The sequence below is a fragment of the Aethalodelphis obliquidens genome, unplaced genomic scaffold (assembly GCF_003676395.1).
Source record: "Aethalodelphis obliquidens isolate GAN/ISIS:26980383/991018 unplaced genomic scaffold, ASM367639v1 scaffold10, whole genome shotgun sequence".
Taxonomy (NCBI): Eukaryota; Metazoa; Chordata; class Mammalia; order Artiodactyla; family Delphinidae; genus Aethalodelphis; species Aethalodelphis obliquidens.
In genome coordinates this window covers 29,141,488-29,166,676 of record NW_020837954.1, presented here as the reverse complement: position 1 = coordinate 29,166,676, position 25,189 = coordinate 29,141,488, and the positions used below count along the sequence as shown (strand labels likewise).

The window sequence follows — 25,189 nt, the reverse complement described above, 5'->3', positions numbered from 1 at the left end:
AATAATATGTCATATTTCATTGTTGATTGTGAAATGCACCAGTACTTTACTTATTTAAGTCACTAAGACAGAAAGAAATGCTTCCATTTAAACTGACTCACCATCAATTGTAAGATGGTTCTCAACTTCAGAGACAGATGTTAAAATGTGTAAAAATGTGCCTCTTAGAATCAGCGATACAATATCTAGAAAACTTTTCTCAGTTCTACTAGTAGTATCATTCTTTTATTTTTAAAAAGTTTTACTCAACATAATTTGACTTTTTTCCCCCTTTTTTTCCTTTAGCTTTCTTGTAAACTGGAGCGGGAATTTCGTTGTGTGGAACTCGCTGATCTAATGACTCAAAATGCTGTGAATTTAGCCATTAAATATGCTTCTCGTTCTCGGAGATTAATATTGGCCCAGAGACTTAGTGAACTGGCTGTAGAGAAAGCAGCAGAATCGGCAGCCACCCAAGCTGAAGAAGAAGAAGAGGATTTCAAAAAAAAGTTGAATGCTGGGTAAGAAAAGTTTGAGTTTTACCATCCTGAATATTGACTTGGTCTTTTTATAGCCCTTTATTGAATAATATCATTGTCTTTTAGTTACAGTAATACTCCTACAGAGTGGAGTCAGCCAAGGCTCAGAAATCAAGCTGAAGAAGATTCAGAGGATACTGGAGAAGCTGATGATATAGAAGAAAAACCAGAAATACATAAACATGGTAAGATAACATCTTTAAGGCAGTTGAAAGATGAGATGTGTCATGTGTGTGACTTCTCCCCTTTTACTTGGCTGAGGGAAATTGAATACCCATCCTTTTTCAAGACGTCTTTCCTGTCTGATTGTTGATTACAGAAGATGACTTTATCTTCCCATTTACATTGTATTGTTTTATCTTAATTATTCTGTAGGAGAAAACCCGTTTTTCAAAAGTGTAAATTCCTCTGATATGCCAGCTATTAAGTCAGGTAAGAAAATTTGGATTTTGTAATATCGAGAAAATTTTGAAGTAGTCTTTACAGTGATACATCTACTCAAATACACCTTACTCTTCAGGGCCTGTTTTGTTGTTGTTGTTTTTAATCAGAAATGTTTGTGAAACAGTGGTCATTTAACAAATACTTATTAAATGCCTATTTTGTGTCTAGTTTTTGCCTGGGGTGGGGGGCTACAGTGGTCAAGTAGACATGCATGTTTGATCCCTGCATAAACATTATAGTACCAGCTGGCTTTTAAAAGTATACATATATAGGGCTTCCCTGGTGGCGCAGTGGTTGAGAGTCGGCCTGCCGATGCAGGGGACACGGGTTCGTGCCCCGGTCCGGGAAGACCCCACATGCCGCGGAGCGGCTGGGCCCGTGAGCCATGGCCGCTGAGCCTGCGCATCCGGAGCCTGTGCTCCACAAGGGGGGAGGCCACAACAGTGAGAGGCCCACGTACAGGAAAAAAAAAAAAAAAAAAAAGTATACATACATACATACATATATATATATATATATATATATATATATATATGTTTGATTTTAATATACTTTTACATGTGTACAGATTATTAAAAGAGCATATAACAGGTGGCTGTAATCTAGTCAGTGGTGGGGGATGGTTTGGGACCCCAAGGAAGGCCTCATGGAATGTTTATTTATTTTATTTTATTTATTTATTTATTTGTGGTACGCGGGCCTCTCACTGTTGTGGCCTCTTCCGTTGTGGAGCACAGGCTCCGGACGCGCAGGCTCAGCGGCCATGGCTCACGGGCCTAGCTGCTCCGCGGCACGTGGGATCTTCCCGGACCGGGGCACGAACCCGTGTCCCCTGCATCGGCAGGCTGACTCTCAACCACTGCGCCGCCAGGGAAGCCCTATTTTACTTTTTAAATTTATTTTTGGCTGCACTGGGTCTTCATTGCTGTACGTGGGCTTTCTCTAGTTGCGGCGAGCAGGGGCTGCTCTTCCTTGTGGTGCGCGGGCTTCTTACTGCGGTGGCTTCTCTTGTTGTGGAGCACGGGCTCTAGGCCCGCGGGCTTCAGTAGATGTGGCACACGGGCTTAGTAGTTGTGGCGCAGGGGCTTAGTTGCTCTGCAGCATGTGGGATCTTCCCAGACCAGGGCTGTAACCCGTGTCCCCTGCATTGGCAGGCAGATTCTTAACCACTGCGCCACCAGGGAAACTGCCACGTGAAATGTTTAAAGCAGAGATCTAAAGGATGAATGAGTCAGCCAGGCAAAGGTGGGTGGGAGCAGAAGCAGAAGAAAAGCATGTGGGCTTAAGGAACAGCATGTGTGAAGACTGTAAGAGAGGCTTGAAGAGCACAGAGAGCAAAGAGAAAGTGGTGCTGAATGGTTTTGGAGTGATGAGCAGGAGCCAAACCTTTCAGGTCCATGTAGGCCATGGTAGGATTTGGACCTTTATTCTGAGGTTGCTGGGAGGCTGTTGTAGGTTTTAATGAGGGGCAGAGTATGGCACACTGTGAAGAGGAGGACTGCGTATAAGGAGACTTCTGAGGTAAGTCCCAAGTGAGATTGAATAGACTGGGGTGGTGGTGATTGCTGGTAGAAAGCATGGGAGGAATTGAAGAGGTGTTTCTGAAGATGATATAGAGAGGATGGAAGTTCAGGGTGTGAAGAATAACTGTCAGTTTCTGGCTTGAGTACTTGAGTGAATGATGGTGCCACTTACTGAGTCAGGAAACACGAGGAAAACGTGGGTTTAGATAGGAGGACGATGAATTACTATTGACTGTTCAGGAAAGTAGTATCTCTGGGATGGAGATATAAAGTGAAAATTGTTGACATAAGTATAGCAGTTTAAACCATGGGTATGGGTGAGTGAGCACTGGGGGAGGATCAAAGTGAGGAGAAAAATGAGGTTAGGCCTAGAGAGGAGGAGGACGAACCATCAAAAGAAAGTGAGGAAGGAGGTAAGCCAGGGAATGCAGTATCTCAGAAGTCAAAGGGGAGATAGTATCAAGAAGAAAGGAACACTCCGCTATGTGGAATGCTGAGAGGAATGCTGTTGAGAGGTCACACAAGGTGAGGGCTGGAAAAGATCCACCAGTTTTGGCTGCATAGGGTTTACTGAGTTCTTAGCAAGAGCAGATTCTGCAGGGTAGTAGGGCTGGAAGCCATGTATTGGATGGAGGAGCATGTGAATAGTGAGGAAATGGGAATAGCTGTGTAGACAACTCTTGAGAAATTTGGCTGCTTAGAGGAGGTGAGGGAAAATTATGTGGGGGGCGAGAAGGGGATGTGGCAGAGAGCGTGTTTGGTTTTTGTTTCTTTAAGTTGGGAAACTTGAGCCAATAAAGAAGGAAAAGTCAAAGATGACACGTGTAGCCATTGATAACACAGGTTTCTTGAAAAGCAGGAGTGGGTGGGATCTAGAGCATTTGTAGAGGAATTATTAACTAGCTAAAATAAGGCACCATTCTTCCCTGGTAACAGGAGAAAAGAAGAGATCTCTATATATTGTATCTGTCTATTTCATAGTGGCAAATTAGGATAGTTCCCATCATCTAATAGCTTTTATTTTGTCTTAGAAATAGGAAGGAGGTCATATATAGTTATTAATAGTTTTAAAGTTGCAAAGTACATTGTTTTCATATAATACAGATTAAAATATTCCATAATTCTTATAGAAGTCATAAGTCTTCTGAGTTTTACCACTATTAAGTGAGGGTTTCTTTCTTATGAAAGGTGCAGTTACCTCTAGCAACCAAGGACGAATAAACCCCTTCAAGGTAAACTCTTTCCAGTGATGTTTTCTATTATTTAAATACATTTCCATACAGAGAAATATTTCCAAACTACCAGACAACCCTCCCCAGACTTAAGAGGCATTAAAGACTGCAACAGATTAAATTTTAAAATATTTAAATAAGTAAATATTTTAAAATAAACAAAGATGAAAGCAGCACTAGTTCCTGCTTGGACCAGGAGTTACATTTTCTACTTATCTTCTGAGAACCTACAGTTTTGAAGGTTTTCAAAACTTGGGGATGTGGTATTTGGGAATATGCGCATCAGTCTTAATTTGGATTATACCAAATATATTCATTTCCGAAGGCGAGACTACAATACAAACTTAACAGAAATTTAAAGGAAAAATAAATCTCTTGGCATTTTTTTTTCTTGTTTAAACATTAAATGCTAATATTAGTTTGCTTTGTAGGTATCAGGCAATTCCAAAGAGCCATCCATTTCAGTGAATTCAGTACGTTCAACTAATATTTTAGACAATATGAACAAATCATCCAAGAAATCTACTGCACTTAATCGAGCTACAAATTATGAAAAGTCTCCAGTGATAAAGCCTCTGGTTCCAAGACCAAAGTCTAAGCAGGTATGACTTCACCTGCCCCCGTCTGCAGTACACAACTCATAGTCTGTCTGTCTTACTTTAGTTTTGCTCACTCTTTCGGGTATGGGACAGGAGGCTCCAGTTGTTTATAAGTGATTGTCTAGTGAGGGCAATGGTTCTCAATTCTGGTTTTGCATCAGAATCACTTTTTAAAAATATGTAGACCCAGGACAGGGACTCATGCATCTATCTGTATTTTTTTTCATTTTCCAAATGGTTCTGATGCATGTCCCTATTTAATGACAGCTGGTTTAGTACCTAGCCCTAATCTTTCCTTGTTTTGTATTCTGATTTTGCCTCCCAGATTGTGTCCCAGTTTTGGTATTTTATCACAGATTTGTCATCAGTAAAATAGACCTGTCATTTGTAATTTCCATTTCATATAATTTTATTCATCTAGAATACATGAAATTTGAGGTACAGGTTTTTGGGGTTTTGTGTGTGTGTTTATACATGTTTATTTTCAACAGAGAACCTCTCGGGACTTCACATGTTGGTGTAAGAATTCTAAATAATTATATTTCTCCACAGTTTTCAAAATTTGCTTGTAACATATAAAATCATACTAGATTTTGTTGCGGTATTCATTATGTTTGTTTTTACAGGCATCTGCAGCATCCTTTTTCCGGAAAAGAACTTCCCAAGCTGATAGGACTGAGGAAGTGAAAGAAGAAAATCCTAAAAATCCATCATCTGAAACCCCAGCTATGTGTCCTCAAAACACTGAAAACCAAAGGTCAGTACATAGAGAAATGTAGTGTTCTCAAGATGTAGTATTCCAGTAAAAGGCATACAGAAGTAGCAATACAAAATTATGTGGCCCTGTTATTCATTCATGTAAATAATACATTGGCACAGGTAGTAGGCATTCTGAACACTTGTAACTTTAGGGAAGCCACAAATATTGATTAATGTCTATTTATATTACTTATTAAAGTATGCTTTGATAAACTGCATACATGTTTTAAATTGTGAATATGTTTTTCTGGGACACTATATTTTATAATTAGTTCATTTTTTCATTTGTTTGTTTTTAAATCGTTAGTATAGTTACATGGGAGAAACAGTCAAAAGATAGAAAGAGATTTGTGATAAAGAGTAAATCTTTTCCCTACCCACCCAGTTTCCCCTCCACAAATAGTCACTGCACAAGTTTCTTATATAGCCTTCTGGAAATATCCTTTGCATGTACACTTAGATTTATCTGTTTTTTTTTTTTAGTTTTACAGAAATGGTAGTATACTCATTGTTCTGTGCCTTATTTTTTTCATTTAATAGCTTTTGCAGATGATTTCTTATTACTACATGAAGAGTTTCTTTAATCTTTTTACTTCCATTGAATGGCTATACCATAATTTATTTAGTTCTCTACTGGTGGACAAAAGGTAGTTGGTGGTCTTTTGCTAGTACAAATAGTAGTACAGTGAATAACTTTATATGAATATTATATACCTATAGCTGTAAGATGGATTCCTGTGTGGTTCAAGCTAATGTACAATTGTAATTTCGATAGATATTGCAAAATTGTTCTGCATGGATGTTGTATTATTTTATACACCCCCCAGCAATATGAGAGTTCCTATTGTCCATATCCTGTTTGTCCAACTCCTTGTTACCAAATTTCTTGATCTCTTGTATGCTAGATTTATTTAAAATACATCAGCTAAATTGAAAAAGTCACCGTTTCATTTTTAGTGTTATGTATCTCATTTAACCAATATCTGATGTTAACCAATTTAATTTGAAGGGATAGCTGTGGGTTTTATTTTTTCTTATTTTGTTCTGAATTTAATTTAGATATTAAACAGTGAAATTTTTATTTAAGATTCCATTTTTTATACTATCAACAGGCTATACAGAAAAAAAGTGCTCAGTAAATATTAAATGTTTGCATTAAATCTTCACTTGTGACCTAAAGACAGTTTGTGTCAGAACTGAAATCTAATGAAACTGACAAGTATGCTGTGTCCATGCTTTACATAATAATGGTACAAGAAAGGACCCACACTCTCAGGTCAGCTGTGAGGGCAGGGGTGAGGAGCTTGAGAGAAGTCATGACGATTTCCAATAGCTGGTTTGGGAAATGGAGAAAGGCTACCAAAGATACATGGAAGGGTTATATTGGGCTAGAGGGGCGAAGTAGGATTGGAGACCTTGAGCCTGTCAACATTCATAAAAGAGTTGAAAGTTCAGAGTTTTGCTGCACTTGGAAAATACAAATGTGAGTAATCCCTTTGAATTGATCTTATAAAGGATTTTTTCAGCTCATTATTCCTGCAATCTCTAGGCAGTTTTAAGTAATATGTAATTATGAATATTAACAAGTATAATTAACTGTGTCTCTCTTACTTTATATATAGGTATGCTAATGGCTAATCACTAACCTGAAAAATCATGAAGCACTTTTAAGACTGTCTTAATTATAAAATTTTTTTACATAACTGCTATTTTAGGCCAAAGACCGGGTTCCAGATGTGGCTGGAAGAAAACAGATGTAATATTTTGTCTGACAATCCTGACTTTTCAGATGAAGCAGACATAATAAAAGAAGGAATGGTTCGATTTAGAGTATTGTCAACTGAAGAAAGGAAGGTAAGTAAGGATAATTGTATTGAGAATGAGACTTTAGTGAATTCCCAGTGGTTTTTTTTTGTTTTTTTTTTTAATTGGGGTATAGTTGTTTTACAATGTTGTGTTAGTTTCTACTGTACAGCGAAGTGGAGTTCCCTGTGCTATACAGCAGATTCTTATTCGTTCTCTATTTTATACATATTAGTGTTTATATATCAATTCCAATCTCCCAATTCATCCCCCCGCCCTCACTTTCCCCACTTGCTGTCCATACATTTGTTCTCTACATCTGTGTCTCTATTTCTGCCTTGCACACCAGTTCATCTGTACCATTTTTCCAGGTTCCACATATATGCGTTAATATACGATATTTGTTCTTCTCTTTCTGACTTACTTCACTCTGTATGACAATCTCTAGGTCCATCCACGTCTCCATAAATAACCCAATTTCATTCGTTTTTATGGTTGAGTAATATTCCATTGTATATAAGTACCACATCTTCTTTATCCATTCCTTTGTTGATGGACATTTAGGTTGCTTCCATGACCTGGCTATTGTAAATAGTGCTGCAGTGAACGTTGGGGTGCATGTGTCTTTTTGAATTAGAGTTTTCTCTGGGTATATGCCCAGTAGTGGGATTGCTGGGTCATATGGTAATTCTATTTTTAATTTTTTAAGGAACCTCCATACTGTTCTCCATAGTGGCTGTGTCAGTTTACATTCCCACCAACAGTGCAAGAGGATTCCCTTTTCTCCACACCCTCTCCGGCATTTATTGTTTATAGATTTTCTGATGATGCCCATTCTAACCTGTCTGAGGTGATACATCATTGTAGTTTTGATTTGCATTTCTCTAATAATTAGTGATGTTGAGCAGCTTTTCATGTGCTTCTTGGCCATCTGTATGTCTTCTTTGGAGAAATGTCTATTTAGGTCTTCTGCCCATTTTTTGATTGGGTTGTTTGTTCTTTTGATATTGAGTTGCATGAGCTGTTTATATATTTTGGAGATTAATCCTTTGATTGTCCGTTGATTCATTTGCAAATATTTTCTCCCATTCTGAGGATTGTCTTTTTGTCTTGTTTATAGTTTCCTTTGCTATACAAAAGCTTTTAAGATTCATTAGGTCCCATTTGTAAGGATAATTGTACTGAGATGGGGACTTCAGTGAATTCCCAGGTTTTAAAAATTCTTAAAGAAAGTGCCTTTCTGTTTTTAGAAATTGAATACATTCTGATAAACTCTTGGTGGAGAGGAAATACAACAAGCAAAATGTCAGCTTTGAACCTATGGATATGTAATAATTATTATTTAGTGCTGATGGTTAATTTTTTGGCAGATGTACTGCTTACATCTGTATAAGTTTCTGCATATTGTAAGTTAGGGGAATACCCCAAGAAAAAGTGCATTACTTATCGAAAGCAAAGAAGATTAATAAGTAAAAATGAAATTAATTCACATTTTTGGACTACTACTCTAAAGTCCTTGTAAGCAGAATTTCTTAAAATGCTGTTTACTTACACATTGAATACTAAATGAGAATACTGCTTTGGGGGGAAAAAATCTGGTGTTCTGTTCTAGCCTTTCATGTGGAAATTAGGACAGGTGGCTTGTACCTATTGCTCCTCATGTCAGTTTCTGCCATGTGAAAGAAGGCTAAGAGCAGCTTTCTTTTGCAAGGGGAAGGATTGTGTGTGTTGTATCAATAAATCTCAGACTTCCCTTCCCTAGGAATGACTGCGTGCAGCATGGGCACCTTGTGACATAGTTACTTACCTTGATAAGCTGGTTTTTACGAAAGAAACTAATGCAAAATTAGGAAGCTAGAAACTGGTCTTACCACCTCTAGCCTCCTTTAGAATCTCATTAGCATCTTTGTATTTCTCATTTTTTATAAGTATTTATAAAAGGATAAAAATTGTAAAGAATTAGATAAAATGACATCTGAATGAATAAGACCTTATTAGGAAAAGAGGAAGAGATTTGGCAAAAGTTGTGATTGTGTTCTTGAATACTTAAAAATGTAATCAATATTTTTAGTGTAAACCTTAAACATTTCTTAAATCCAGTCTGTTAATGTGAAAAATACTACAGGTCAAATGGTCCCATTTCAACAACAATGACTAGGAAGGAAAATAAAGTAGGAGGAGGAGGAATTGTTATAGATTAAAAGAGGTTTAAGAGGTAAATGAAATGAGTGAAGCTTGTTAGGTTCTTGCTTAGTGAGTAGAAACCAATCCCAAAAGAGTGTATACTGTATATAACGTTCCTGATATGACAAAGTGATGGGGATGAAGAACAGAGAACTGATTGCCAGGGGTTAGGGCCTGGGAGAGGAGTGGGGTGGGGCAACATGTGGGATCCTCATGCTTATGGAACTACTGTTCTGTATCCTGAATGTGGTGGTAAATACACAGCCTACAATAGAATTATACACACACACACACACACACACAAACAAGTAGAAATAAAAAAGGGGATTTTATCAATGTCAATATCCTAGTTGTAATAGCGCACTACAGTTTTGCAAGATGCAACCATTGAGGGAAACTGAGTAAAGGGAACACGGTGGCTTTCTGTATTATTTCCTACAACTGCATGGAAATCTATAATAATCTTAAAAGGTTTTCTTTCTAAAAAAGTACCTCCAGTTACAGTGTTTTTGCACTTAATATGCTTAAATACAAGCAGAGTTTAGATTGAAATATTATAGAGGTAGAATGTAAATTTTTTAACGTGCCCTGCAATTAAGTAATAAAAGATTTGTTTAAAAAAAAAAGAACCCTTAATGATTAGTTTAACAATTCAAATGCTAATTATGCTGCTTTACATAAAGGAATGTTGCCTGCAAAAGCAACGAAATCATGTCCTTCCTATTTCTTTGTTAGTGCCTAAAAACTTTTCTCCTGCAATATTTTTATAAAGGCATGGGCTGCCAAGGCCAAAGGAGGAACTGCAAGTGATGGAGCTGAAGAAAAGAAACGAAAACGTGTGGTTGATGATAGTCATGAAACTGAAAACCAGAAAGAAAAAACAAAGGAGAATCTGAATTTGCCTAAAAAGCAAAAACCTTTAGATCTTTCTACGAATCAGAAACTGTCAGCTTTTGCATTTAATCAGGAATAGAGTAAGGAAGTGTACTTAGGAAAGTAATGGATTTTTTACTCATCTTTGATGAATCTAGACCTTTTAAAAAAAATCTTTAGGAAACTCTTTATATATTTTTAAAAGAGTTTAAAGACTGCTATTTGTCTTTATAAGATACTGTAGTAATTATATTGGTGTAGGTAGCAGGGCATCTGTAAAAACTATCATCTCTTCAGATTGCTCTGCCCCCAAATGGAGGGCCATTCAGAAGCATTGTGGTCATGGTCACTGACTGGAGGCCACTGTCATGTCCCATTGGAAGCTGATTTGTTTTTGTTTCTTACCTTAAAAATCATCAAAGCCAAGGTCTTAAAACCTCTGAACATTCAAGTACCTTGTAGGGTTTTCCTTCTTTGGTTCATGTCATGTACTGGGAAGTACTACAAAAGTCCTCTTCCCAAGTGTGCTACCATAGACTGCTCTCTATGTCTATACTGGCCCCAGGGGACCATGTTTTTTTTTTTTAGTATGGGCCCTAAACATGTAAATAATTTTGTAGATTAGACCTTTTGTTTGTTTTGGCAGTTTCTTCATATACTACCTTTAATTATTTGTGTAACTTTTTTTTTAAATAAAATTTTCGCATTTCCATATTTAGCTTGATATGGTCTTTACATTGTATTTCCATGAAATGGAAGTATTTCTAGAAAATATATTTTATATTTATTACCGTAATTTCTACCACCCCCCATCCTATTACACAGTATACACACAGAAGAGAATTGAAGATACTGTTTTGATAGCATTACAGCCCAGCGCGTAATGTGCTCCTTGTAAGCTACTCTGGTTATCAGCATCAGCAGTGCTTTTCTGAGCAAGTCTTTGAAGCCTTGATAAGAGAGTGGTTGAAGAGTAATGGAAAGTGTTTAACTCCTCTTTTATTTTGAACAAACAAGATTTAATTAAGTAGTTCATCCATTTTTTGGTTAGTATTCTAAGCAGAACTTAATACAAATGCAGCCACTTAATGAGGGCAAAGTACAAGGGGTGAGGTTGGGGTAGAGGGATAGTAGTAAAATAAAATCAGGTGGCTCAAAATCTAGGGTGGTTTTATAGGTTGGAAGGAACAAAATATGTTGAAAATTTAGATGTATAGGAGCCAAAGGATATTCCTTGTCTCATGATGATTAAGGTTGCGAAGGAATACATTTCTGATTTTTTAATTAGTACCTGGTATTGAGAAACATTGTAGCATAAAGGTTAGGAGCACAGATTTCAAAGCCGGACTACCTGGGCTCAAAGGACCACTGCAATACTACCAGCTAAATAACCTTGGGTAAGTTCTAGCCTTTGTCCACTCATCTGTAAAATGGGTATATTAATAGTAACTACTTTAGAGGGTTGTTATGAGAATTAAATGAGGTAATAGCACTTACCCTGGCACATAGTAATGTTTTATATACATATCAGCTATTGTTACTATGCTGTTGGCTGGTTCATCTTGCTTTGTCATTAGGTTTGATTCTGAATTAATTATGTATGAATTAATTTTGATTTCAAGATCCTGAAGTAAAAGTTTATTTATATTACTTTGGAAAGCATGTTTATAGACATGTATTTTGTTTTTACTTCCTCAACTTGCTTATTACCACAGTATATAATACTTAAGGATATAATCCTTGAGTGTTATATTTCAGATCCATAGGAACCTGATAACACCAAGGATTTTCAAAAGGTTTTTTCTTTCTTTTGTTCCTTTGACAACGCCGTGCGGCATGCAGGATCTTAGTTCCCCGACCAGGGATCGAACCCATACCCCCTGGAGTGGAAGTGTGGAGTCTTGCCCACTGGACCACCAGGGAAGTCCCTGCAAAAGGTTTTTTTAATCTCCTACTTTTGTTTGGTTGAAGGAAGGTTTTTGTATTGACCTGGTTTAACTTACAAATCAGAACTTTGAAACCAAGAAATATCATACTTATTCCTTTTCTATATAATATTAAACTTCTTTTAAGAAAAAAAAATCTTTGGGACTTCCCTGGTGGTCCAGTGGGCAAGACTGCACACTCCCAATGCAGGGGGCCTGAGTTCAATCCCTGGTTGGGGAACTGGATCCCACATGCTGCAACTAAGAGTTCACATGCTGCAACTCAAATCTGGCGCAGCCAAATAAATAAATATTAAAAAAAAAATTTCCCCCAAAGTACCCTTTCTAGCCTTCCCCCCCGCCAAATCTAGGATCAATCAAGAATGTTGAATTGGGACCTCCCTGGTGGTTAAGAATCCGCCTGCCAATGAGGGGGGCACATGTTCGAGCCCTGGTCTGGGAAGATCCACGTGCCATGGAGTAACTAAGCCCTTGCACCACAACTACTGAGCCTGCACTCTAGAGCCCATGAGCCACAACTACTGAGCCCGTGTGCTACAGCTACTGAAGCCCGTGCGCCTAGAACCAGTGCTCCGCAGCAAGAGAAGCCACTGCAGTGAGAAGCCCGTGCACTGCATCAAAGAGTAGCCCCCGCTCACCACAGCTAGAGAAAGCCTGCATGCAGCAACAAAGACCCAACGATGAAGACCCAATGCAGCCAAAAATAAACAAATAAAATATTTTTTAAAAAAGAATATTGAATTGTATTTAATTATTAGAAGTATATACTTTTTAATACAAGAAAGAGTGAGGAAGAACATCATCCCTAATCCTAATATCCAGAGATAACCACTGTTAACATTTTAGTGTATGTCATTAGGCATTTTTCTGTATATGTGTTGTTTTTTGTTACATAGGTGTGCAGTCCAAATTCATGCTGAGTAGAGGCATAAAGGAAAAAACAAAACAACTCAAGCCTGTAGTTTAAAGTGTGGCCTTTTGCTTGTAGTGTTCCTGTAATTGACACCAATTTCTACCTACTCTGCAGCTGTGTCATAAAGGGCAAAAACATATGGAGTAGAAAGTAAACATAATGGAATCAGAAAGCCAAAAGTTGGTTCTTTGAAAGACTGATAAATTAGAAAAATATCTGACAAGATTAATCATGATACAAAGAGAAAAGCATGAATAAGTAATATTAGGAATGAAAAGGAAATTATTAACTACAAAAACAGTACAGATTTTTTAAAGGTACGAGGTTTATGATGGTCAGTTTTATGTGTCAGCTGGCTAGGCTACAGATGTTATTCAGTCAAACACTAACCTCTGTGTTGCTGTGAAGGTATTTTATAGATTGTTTTAAAGTTCATAACCACTTGACTTAAAGTAAGAGATTATCCTAGATAGTCTGCGTGGTCCCAACTCAATCAGTTGAAAGGCCTTAAGAGCAGAACTGATACTTCCCTGAGGGAGAAGAAGATACCACACCTGTAGATCGCAGCTTCCACTCAGGCCTTGAGATTTTTCAGCCTGCCTTTCCTGAAGGTCTCCCCTATGGTTTGGGATTTCAGACCTGCCTTGCAGCCTCTATAATCATGTGAGTCAATTTCCTGCAATAAATCAATATATATATTCCTACCGGTTCTGTTTCTCCAGTTGAACACTGACTAATTCGAGACTTTTAAACAGCTTTCTGACAGTAAGTTGGAAAATTCTGATGAAATGAACAAGTTTCTACAAAAAAGACTAAAATACTTAGGAATAAATTTAACAAGTGCAAAACTTATTCTTTGAACTATAAAACATTGTTGAAAGACATACAAGAAGACCCAAATAAATGGAAAGATCCTGTGTTTAGGGAGCAGAAGACTTACTAGTGTTAAGATGGCAATACCCCCCAAAGTGATCTACAGATTCAATGCTATCCTATCAAAACCCCAGCTGGCTTCTTTGTAGAAAATGACAAGCTAATCCAAATGTTCATATAGAAAATCAAGGGACTTGGAATAGCCAAAATAATATTGAAAAAGAACAAGTTAGAGGATTCATACTTCCCAATTTAAAAACTACAAAGCTATATTAATCAAGACAGTGTGGTACTGGCATGAGAATAGACCTACAGATCAATGGAATGGAGAGTCCAGGAATAAACTCTCACACTTAGAGTCAGTTGATTTTTGACAAGGTGCCAGGGCAAGTAAATGGGGAGAGGATAGTCTTTTCCACAAACGGTGCTGGGACAACTGGAAACATGCAAAAGAATGAAGTTGGACCCCTCTCTCACACCATATAAAAAAATCCCAGCTGTATCAAGACATAAATGTAAACTAAAACGACAAGTCTTAGAAGAAAACGTAGGTGTAAATCTTTGTGACCTTGGACTAAGTAATGGTTTCTTAGGTATAGCACCAGAAGCACAAGCAAAATAGGTGAAGTCAACATCATCAAAATTTAAAATGTTTGTGCTTCAAAGAACACCATCAAGAACGTGCAAAAAACAAGCCACAGAAAGCGAAAAGTTTTTTGGAAATCATATATCTGATAAGGAACTTGTAACTAAAATGTATCAACAACTCTTAAAATATATCAACATTTCTCCAAAAGACAATATACAAATGGCCAATCCGCACATGAAAAGATACTCAAGATCCTTAGGCAACAGGAAAATGCAAATCAAATCACAAAGAGATACAACTTCACATCCACTAGGATGGCTATAATGAAAAAGATGGACAATAACAAGTGTTGGTGAGGATGTGGAGCAATTGGAACCCTCAGACTTCACTGGTAGGATGTAAAATGGTGGTTTGGCAGTTCTTCAAAAGGTTAAACACAGAGTTATCAAATGACCCAGCATTTCCACAACTAGGTATAAACCCAAGAGTAATAAAAACATGTCCACACAAAAACTCGTACATGATTGTTCAGAGCACCGTTAAACTATAATAGCCAAAAAGTTAAAACAACCCAAATGTCCATCAAGTGACGAATGGATAAACAAAAGTGGTATGTCCATACAACGGAATATTATTTGTTAATAAAAAGAAATGAAGTACTGATACATGTTACAACATGGGCAAACCATGAAAACATGCTAAGTGAAAGAAGCCAGTCACAAAAGATGATATTTTATATGACTTCATTTCTATGAAATGTCCAGACTAGGCAAATCTATAGAGACAGAAAGTAGATTGGTAGTTGCCTCGGGCTGGAGGTTAAGAGGAAAGGGTGGGTGGCTGACTGCTGATCGGTACAGGGTTTCTTTTTGGAGTGACAAAAATATTCCAGAATTGGATAGTGGCAGTGATTGCACAACTCTAAATTTACTAAAAACCACTGAATTGTACACTTTAAGTGGGTGAACATATGGTATGTGAATTATGTCTCTATAAAGTTGTTATAAAGAAACTGAATCAAGGTACAAACTTCCAGTTGCAAAATAAATGAGTCATGAGTATGAAATGTACAGTGTGAAGAATATTGTCAATAATTATGTAATATCTTTGATGATAGATCATAACTAGATTTATGTGATCATTTTGAAATGTATAAAAATATCAAATCACCACATTGTGTTAATGGGAACCAACAAAGTATTGTAGGTCAATTATACTTCAAAACAAACAAACTTATAGACAAAGAGATCAGATTTGTGGTTACCAGAGGTAGGGGTGGAAGGGAGGGGAATTGGATGAAGACAGTCAAAAGGTACAAACTTCTAGCTGTAAGATACAAATAAGTACTAGGGATGTAAAGTACAACATGATATATATAATTAACACTGCTATGTTATATCAATATATGGAAGTTAAGAGAGTAAATCCTGAGTTCCCATCACAAGAAAAATATTTAATTTCTTTAATTTTTTATCTATATGAGATGATGGATATCCATTGAACTTACTGTGATAATTACTTCGTGTTGTAAGTCAAATCATTGGGTTTTTTTGTTTTAATTTATATTTTTATTTTTGGCTGGTTGGGTCTTAGTTGCTGCACGCAAGCTTTCTCTAGTTGCAGTGAGTGGGGGCTACTCTTCATTGCAGTGCGCAGGCTTCTCATTGTGATTGCTTCTCTTGTTGCGGAGCACAGGCTCTAGGTGCACGGGCTGCAGTAGTTGTGGCACACAGGCTCAGAGTTGTGGCTCGCAGGCTCTAGAGTGCAGGCTCAGTAGTTGTGGCTCACGGGCTTAGTTGGTCCACGGCATGTGGGATCTTCCTGGACCAGGGCTCGAATCCATGTCCCCCGCATTGGCAGGCGGATTCTTATCCACTGCGCCACCAGGGAAGTCCAAAATCATTATGTTTTACACCTTAAACGTATACACTACTGTACATCAGTTATGTCTCAGTAAAACTGGAAGAAAAAAACTGACTCAGAGAAATAGAAAATCAGAATAGTCTATAACCAATTTTAAAAATTAGTCTATATTTAAAATTCTGGGTGAAGAGTCAAGTTCTATCACAGTCAAGTAAAAGTTACAATCTTCTACAAATTATCTAGTATAGCAGCTGTCATAACCTTGATGTTGAAACCTGACAAGGTTAGTTTTAAGAAGGAAAATTTTACACCAATCTCACTCATGAACATAGAAGAAAACTCCTAAGTAAAAATTTTAGTAGACCAGATCCAACATTGTATTAAAAAAGATACTATTTAGTTACCCCATTGACTTAATCACAAGAATACAACATTGGTCTAACATTAGAAAGTCAGTTAATGTTGATTAAAGAACAAAAAGTGTCTTGCATAAAGCATGTATCTTGTTTAAAGGGATTTGTGCATTCTGGTTTTTTCTGACACTGTATGGAATTAACTTTGTATGTTACTGAACCATTTCACCCAAGGGCTCATAAACACATTAATGTATTTTTATAATGAGGGTAATAATATAAGCATAAATTTAAACTACTGCCAAACTTTTTTAGAAAGAGAAGAATGCTATTGTTCTTTTAGTTGTAAATTGTATTTCATTTAATAGACCTCTGTCTGCTGTTTTCTCCGGGTATACTTTTCTGTCGGATTGTATGTGTCTCTATTATATCAATAATTGTAGATGCTTGTTGATCTCACCAAGAGACCCAGGTTTTCAAGGTCAAGAGCTGTGTTGGTGGGGTGATTGGCATAGTTGATACAGTGTAATCTTTGGAACTTGGTAGGCTTAGGGTTTATATACTGCCTCTACCACTGGAGCTATGTGGCTCTGGGAACCACTTAATCTCTCTAACTCCTATGGTCCTTGTAATAAAAATGACAGCAATTTTTTGTTCAGACCTCCTTCTCAGAGAACCATCCCAGGATAGTCACATATCACTTGCTGTCACTTCCGCATGCCACACTGCACCAGAATTGCATGACTGACCCCAGGATTCAGTGATCCCATCTCTCTCCCTGATATTTGGAATTTGGACACAGAAGCAGAATTCTTTAATCTGAGGAACTGAACTGCACAGGGATGTAGAGGCAAGTGTCACAGCAACAGCAGGGGAAAGCTAAAGTTGTGGGAAAGCAGAGAAACAAGTGAGCAGAAGAAATACATCTAGTGAAAGTGGAAAAGTGAGGAAAAAATTAAAAACAAACAAAAATTGTCAGGTCAACATTATCTCAGCTGCTTTTGTGGCCCTGATAACAGAAGTCCTAGAGAAAGGAAGATGAAGAGTGGCACTCCAATTCTTCAAGAATAGCGGGGAGCATATCAGTGGCAAATAAACTGTTCACGGAAGGTTGGAAACTGGCCCCCACAAAGAGTTCTCTGAAAACAGCTGGATTGGAATTGATATAGATGGGTTTTCTAAAGAGGGAGGAGTACTAATGTGCATCAGTGAGATAGAGACTCTTCATGACATCATTTCTCCCTCAAATGTTATAGCAGCTGATTAAAAATAGCTGGGCATATCTAGAATATATAAAGAACTCATAAACTCAGCATTAAAAACAAAACATGTAATCCAATTAGAAATTAGGAAAACACATTTCACTAAGAGGGTATACAAAAGGCAAACACATGAAAAGATGTTCAAGAGCATTAATTACTAGAGAAGTGCAAATTGAAACTACAGTGAGATTTCACTGTACACCTATCAGAACAGCTAAAATGAAATATAATGATAACACCAAATACAAGTAAGGATGCAGAGAAACTGGATCACTCATGTTGCTGGTGGGAACGTAAAATGGTACAGCCACTCTAGAACACAGTTTGGCAGTTCCTTTCAAAACTAAAAGGGACTTACTGTATAACCAGCAATTGCCCTCTTAAGCACTTATCCCCGAGAAATGAAAACTTATTTTCACACAGGAACTTGTGCATGATTGTTCATAGCAGGTGTTTTTTTTGTTTTTGTTTTTTTTGGGTTCGCGGGCCTCTCACTGTTGTGGCCTCTCCCGTTGCGGAGCACAGGCTCCGGACGCGCAGGCTCAGCGGCCATGGCTCACGGGCCCAGCCGCTCCGTGGCATGTGGGATCTTCCCAGACCGGGGCACGAACCTGTGTCCCCTGCATCGGCAGGCGGACTCTCAACCACTGTGCCACCAGGGAAGCCCGCAGCTTTATTTTTAAAGCACCAAACTGGCAACTACCCAAATGTCCCTCAATGACTAAATAGTTAATCTATAGTACATTCATACCGTGCATGGTATACTACTCAGCAATGAAAAGGAACAAACTATTGATGCAAGCAACAATTTGGAATAACCTCAAGAAAATTAAGCTGAGTGAAAGAAGACCAATCTCAAAAGGATGTTTTGATTCCATTCCACTGCATGATTCCATTTATGTAACATTCATGAAATAATAGAGAGATGGAAAATATATTAGTGGTTGCCAGAGTTAAAGATGGGGAAAGGAGGGATGTGGCTATACAGGGATGAGTAAGAGCAAGTCTTGTGGTGATGGTATAATTGAGTATCTTGATCATGGTGGTGGTTTCACAAGGATTTACACGTGATAAAATTACATAGAGGTACACACACACACAAGTAACTCTGTACTGGTAAAATCTGAATAAGTTGTTCAGATTATTTCAGTGTCAATTTCTTGGTTTTGATATTATACTATCGTTCTGTAAGATATTAACACTGGGAGGGGATATCTAAGGATATCCTACAACTGGAAATGAAAAACCCTAATGAGGCATTTGTAGCTAATGGAAGAGAATTTATATTCCTGACCCCCAACAGGGTTATAAGCTCTTTAAGAGCAGACCTGGGTTTCCTTGTATTGTCAGAACCTGGCACAGTGCCTCTCCTAAACAAGATAATCAGTATGTTTCTCTTGTCAACAAATGATAAAGGATTTTGAGCTCACAACTGAGAAATCTGAATGTTCTTTGTCAATATACCAAGAAAAATATTCATTATATTTTTGAAGTCATTTTATGATTAATTTGCAGAAGAATAAAGGGATAGTAAGAAGAAAACTTTATTAGGAATGTCCACAAGAATTAAAACATACCAAACCTCTTCAACTCAAACACCGGTGCACAACCAATAAAAAAGATGAAAGAATATCATCATACATCATTTTGACAAAACAAGACGGTCCAAGTTCTTGTCACAAAATATTGCATGATGACATGCTTCCTGTCAAATGACTAACTGGATGAAAATACCACATTGCTTTTGTGTCCTTAGGAATATATAGGTCACATTAATTCTTGAGTTTGAGAACAATTCATCTACGATAACTTGATCTGAAAACTCATAACCTGAGATTCCATTTATATGACCAATTCCACCATCATTAATAGAGTCTAGAGTGCTGCTATTTGTCTCCTTGCATTTATCTTCTGATTCATCTAATAACTTTGAAACATCTTCTCCTGTCAGTTTCCTTTTTTTTGCCACTATGGATGGAAAATGAAAAATTCTGAATTCTCAACTTGTTCTATGAAATCTTAAAGCAAACTATAAAGATAATCCCTCCAGTCTTCTTTTTTTCCTTCTTGAAAATGAGGCAATACTTTGGGCATTATAATAAGAAAACTGCAATATAGCATTTTTGTAGACATTGCATTATCCTTTTAGGTGATTCCATCATTTTTCCATTTTCTTGTAATTTAATTCCTGGGAAAAATTGAAGTGTATGATAAAAGAATTTCTTAGGGCTTCCCTGGTGGCGCAGTGGTTAAGAATCTGCCTGCCAACGCAGGGGACACGGGTTCAAGCCCTGGTTCAGGAAGATCCCACATGCCGCGGAGCAACTAAGCCCGTGTGCCACAACTACTGATCCTGCACTCTAGAGCCCGTGTGCCACAACTACTGAAGCCCACATACCTAGAGCCCGTGCTCCGCAACAAGAGAAGCCACCGCAAGGAGAAGCCTGAGCATCTCAGCAAAGAGTAGCCCCTGCTCACCACAACTAGAGAAAGTCCGCGTGCAGCAGCGAAGACCCAACACAGCCAAAAATAAATAAATAAATAAATTTATTTTAAAAAAAAAAGAATTTCCTAAGTGATGAAATAGCAAAACCTTAACTAAGAAAACTGAGATCAGTAAAATCCCCTAACGTATCTTAGATTTATAAAAGCGTCAGTGGCCCATATGGTAATCACCAGGATAGAATGAATTTTATTCTATTTTTTAAAATTAAATTTTCCCTTTGTTTTTTGGAAGACCTCTAAGAAAGAAAAAGTCAAAAGATTACTCCTTACAAATAGTTAGAACTGCTCCAAAAGGAAATTTAAAAACTAATATCAGGTCCAATGGAGCCTGATGGTATTCCACGGGTTAATGATGAATTACATCATTAACATATGAACAAGTTCCCTACATATGAACGAGTTCCGTTCCTAGAGCATGTTCGTAAGTCCAATTTGTTCATAAGTCCAACAAAGTTAGCCTAGGTACCCAACTAACACAATCGGCTAATTTGCTTTGGATAACAAGGCTACAGAGACGCTGTTGGTTGCCTACCTAACAGCCTTTCCCTCTTTTTACTTAGTGTATGGCACCCTCATTTTGTTTTGTAACAGCAACAATTGATGTAAGCCATTCTTTGCCAGCAGCTGGTCTTTGGGTGGCTGTGTTTTAACCAAAGAAATAAGGAGAAATCTCCTGGGGTGGGTGGCGGTGGGGAGCTTCTTAGAAAGTCTTCCTCGCTGACAAAGAGGAGGAGGCGGTTTCATTTTCCCTGCTGTGTTTGAACACTTGATGCTCAGAGCGACAGCAGCCATCTGTGTCTGGAAGGGCAGGCACTGACAACATGCTGAGAATGACTAAGGAGGAAGTCGGGGAGAGCCTGGGTCCTTGATAACACTCTTGAGTCTCCCATCCATGCCTACAATGCCACCTCCAGGACTCTGGTTAAATGAAACAATGTGTCTGAATTGTTTAAGCAGGTGGTTCTCAACCTTGGCTGCACTTGAGAATCCCTCTCAAGACCCAAGTCATACCCCAGACCAATGAAATCAGATTTCACCATGTAGGAGTCAGGTTTCCCAGGTGATTCCAATGTGCAGCCAATTTTGAGAACCACCAGTCCAGGCCACTTTTAGTTGGGTATTCCATTTTTGGCAGGAAAAAAAATATCCTTCATGATACAGTTTCTGATTGCAAACATTTATTTCAGCCAGATAAAACTCAGATTCCCCAAATGGTGAAAAGATCAGAACCAGTTTGTTTTCTCATCAGTTTTGGTTCATCCATCTGTGAAACATTCATAACATTGCAGTTAATTTCCACAAAGACTTGGATGACTGGCTGGGACAAATGTACAGTAGCAGTCGTGATGCTAAAAATACAAATACACCCAGAACAACAAAGAAACATGGCTTTGCACAACTCTGCTAAGCTGTTCCATTCCCTTTGTCTTTATTGTAATTTCCAGTTTGCTTTTTTTTGTGCTGATATCTTCTGGCAAAATGGTGGCCACCAGTCTTACAGGCAGCAATGTCTCTGAGTTTTTCAGGTGTAAAGTAATCAACTGAAACCAGGTCCCCCTAAAAACGAGCTCCCCTGAAGAGTTTATGGTTAACCTCTCTACAAAATTTTATTCCCTGTCTTGTCCCCTCTGACCTCAGTCCTGTGCATACTGAAGACTAATCAACCAGAGTCAGAGGACTAAAATTGCTGTTGTCAATAACATCGTTAATGTGCTAAAGTTGCTGTTGTCAATTACTTATCACTAACATACAGGTTGTTTTCTCTAGGGCAGGATGAGCTAACAGATCACCCGGCCATTGGACCCTCAGACCAGAGACTCATAAACTGTAGGCATCCAGACTCTTGAAACTACAATTAAGAAATGTCACAGGGACTTCCCTGGGGGTCCAGTGGTTAAGACTCTATGCTTCCAATGCAGGGGGTGCCGGTTCGATCCCTGGTTGGGGAACTGGGATCCCACATGCCACTTGGTGCAGCCAAAAAAATTAAAATGTCACAAGACAGAGAAAGACAAATATCATATGATAGCACTTATATGTGGAATCTTAAAAAATGATACAAATGAACTTATTTACAAAAATGAAATAGACTCAACAGACATAGAAAAATAACCTCTGGTTACCAAAGGGGATAGAAGGAGGGTGGGATAAATTAGGAGTTTGGGATTAGCATATACACACTACTGTAATATAAAATAGGTAAACAACAAGGACCTACTGTATAGCACAGGGTACTATACTCACTATCTTGTAATAACCTATAATGGAAAAGAATCTGAAAAAGAATATATATATGTATAACTGAATCACTTTGCTGTACACTTGAAACTGACACAACATTGTAAATTAACTATACTTCAATTTTTAAAAAATGAAAGGAAGGAAATGTCACAAGACGATACTTAATCCCAGTTTCTTTGTTCTTCCCATTTAAAAACCCCCTAACTCAAAGGCCAGGTGGCAATGGATCTGAGGCTTGTCTCCCACTCCCTTGCTTGGCGCCCTGCAGTAAGCCCTTACTTTGCTGCAAACACCTGCGTCTGCCCACAGGCACACAAGCCCTTGCTCAGTTAGGCAACCAAAGGGCATCAGGAGACTCTCACATGAGGAGCTCTTCCATCAAGATCATAAACATCTATCATCCCCTCTCACATCTGTGTTCTTACTGAGATAACAGCTATAAAACACAACCAAGCCAACAAAACAAAACAAAAACAGGGCATAGCAACACTTTCTATTACTCTAGTGTTTTAAGACCTGTGTCTGAAAACTGTCAAACTGCTTGCTGAATTACTGACCATGCAAAATTGTTTTCCCTTTGCCTCCAGCGATCCCACAAAACAATGGAAAAGAAATGAATATAGAAAGTAAATAAATCCACAAAATTGATGATGAAGTGAAAGGGATGAGGGACATCCATGAATGAGAGAATTCAGTAAATTTAGGAGGACAAAAAGCGAGGGATGCCCAATGAAGCAAGGCAGGGAAATTATAACCTAGGCCAGCTCTTTTCTTAACTGGCCTACTAATCACCAAGAGAGCTCATTAAAATGCAGATTATGGTTCAAAAAGTCTAGGGTGGGGCATGAGGTTCTGCATCTCTAAAAAGCTCCCAGGTGATGCCCCTGAGGCTGTTCTGGTCCGGGACCGCCTGTTGAGTAAGTAACAAGGGAGAATATATAAGGAGGGGCTATGGCCCAGAAGGGCACAGCCTGCCCTGTGGAACATGAGAGAGGCTTCCGATCAGGGCAGGGGTGAGGCGTGGGGCTGGAGCCAAGGAGATTAAGTCTGTATTTCAAGGGTTGAGAACCCATTACCGTAGGGTCCAGACAGGTAAAGGGAAGAAAGCTAGTACAGTTGCACCCTAGGCCATTGCTGTGGAATTTGAGCCCAGAGTTACCCAATCTTACAATTTTCAGTAGTAGACAGAAATCTAGAATTTGTGTGAAGTCTCCTGAATTTGTTTCATTTTTGGCAACGAATTAAAACGGAAGGCTATTCTAAAGAAAGTGAGCAAATTTCCTAGGGAGAACCAGAGCAGTGAGTTCTGGTATTCCGAAGGCAGAGGTGGGGGGCTGAGGGGGAGGCGGAGGGTAAGGGAGTGGTGTTCCTGATGCTCACAGAGACTGAGAAGGAAGGAATAAGCCAGAGACAAAACACAGATGCCAAGACAATGACTGATCAGCTAGTAGCCAGGAGTTGGAAAATCACAAAGATACGATTCAGGGATTTGGTGGAGGTAAAAGGTAGAATCCCACTTCAGTTTGACGCAGGGAACGTCTCCACTAAGTGACCGGCGGTCATGATCCCACCCTGCGGAGAAGGACTCCTAGCATGCTACCTGGTCACATCGTCATGGAAATGTAAGTTATTAGCTTTCCACCTTGTAAAGTGAACTCATAGACAAATTATGGACGTTTGAATGGTGCTTCTAGAACAGAATGATAATGTTATATATTGACAATGTAAAAGTAAAGGTACAGCCTTTAAGTGAAGGGAAGAGGGTAAGGAATTAGAATGCTAATATCCTCTGCTTACTAAGCAGGTCATTTCACTTTCCTTGGTGACTGGAGCCAAAGTTGAGACTTAAGTATGTTGATTGAAGATACAGAGGTGACTAGAGTAAGAACTAAGAACAATGATATCACTAAGAGAGAGAGGGATTAAATGGGCTAAATTCTTGTTTTTCATGTTGGGAACTTAAAACTAAATGTCCAAAGTTGATTAGTAAGAAATAGCAGTAGAAGCATATTGTTTTGAGATGTGTGGGTTTGGGAAAAACCCAGAGCAAAAAGTGTTGCTTAAAATATGCCTCTGGGGGCTTCCCTGGTGGCACAGTGGTTGAGAGTCTGCCTGCCGATGCAGGGAACGCGGGTTCGTGCCCCGGTCTGGGAAGATCCCACATGCTGCGGAGCGGCTGGGCCCGTGAGCCATGGCCGCTTAGCCTGCGCGTCCGGAGCCTGTAAAAGGCATTTCAGAATCTTTGAAAAGTAGCTTTCAATAAATTCCAAATGTGGGCTCCAAATTACAAAATTGTGTTTGGGATAACATCTAGATATTTGAAGGCTAAAGAGAAATAACAGGTCCTGTGCTTTGCAGGAAAACATTAAGACCTGCTTGATAGCTGAGAGGGACAGGACGGGCAGGCTTGGTGGGAGGCACTGAGCTGACCAGTGCAGAGCCCCGAGGTGCCGCTGTGCTGTGGTCTGTGATTCTGCCAGAGACAGAGCTGGCAGGGGCTGAGGAAGGCAAGCTTGACACTGCTGGATCAGGAGATAACATTCTGCACTGACTGTACAACTTACATTCCTTTAGCTGCCCCCTACACATTGGGCAAGATCGTAACCTAATTGGACATCTGTTAGGAAAAGTCCAACTGTTCCTTTTCCGTTTATTTTGATGGGAAATGAATCCTGTTTAAAACATACATTTATCAATAGCATTTATTGA

At 38.6% G+C, this 25,189-nt stretch overlaps 1 protein-coding gene across 7 annotated transcripts in view; it reads left to right on the top strand.

The window, feature by feature from the left end:
- The window catches only part of WDHD1 (WD repeat and HMG-box DNA binding protein 1), an 81,785-nt gene that overhangs the window by 45,967 nt on the left and 10,629 nt on the right, over positions 1–25,189 (top strand). Inside the window, exons 19-28 of one of the 7 annotated variants that reach the window (XR_003433647.1) lie at positions 286–500; positions 585–703; positions 894–950; positions 3,674–3,717; positions 4,149–4,319; positions 4,943–5,073; positions 6,791–6,929; positions 9,835–11,332; positions 22,007–22,066; positions 23,068–24,102. Coding sequence is in view for 1 of the 7 variants with exons in the window: in XM_027111295.1 (XP_026967096.1) it covers positions 286–500; positions 585–703; positions 894–950; positions 3,674–3,717; positions 4,149–4,319; positions 4,943–5,073; positions 6,791–6,929; positions 9,835–10,035 (1,077 nt within the window). In the remaining 6 variants the exon portion in view is untranslated. The other 6 variants (XR_003433651.1, XR_003433648.1, XR_003433650.1 and 3 more) reach the window with 6 other exon arrangements.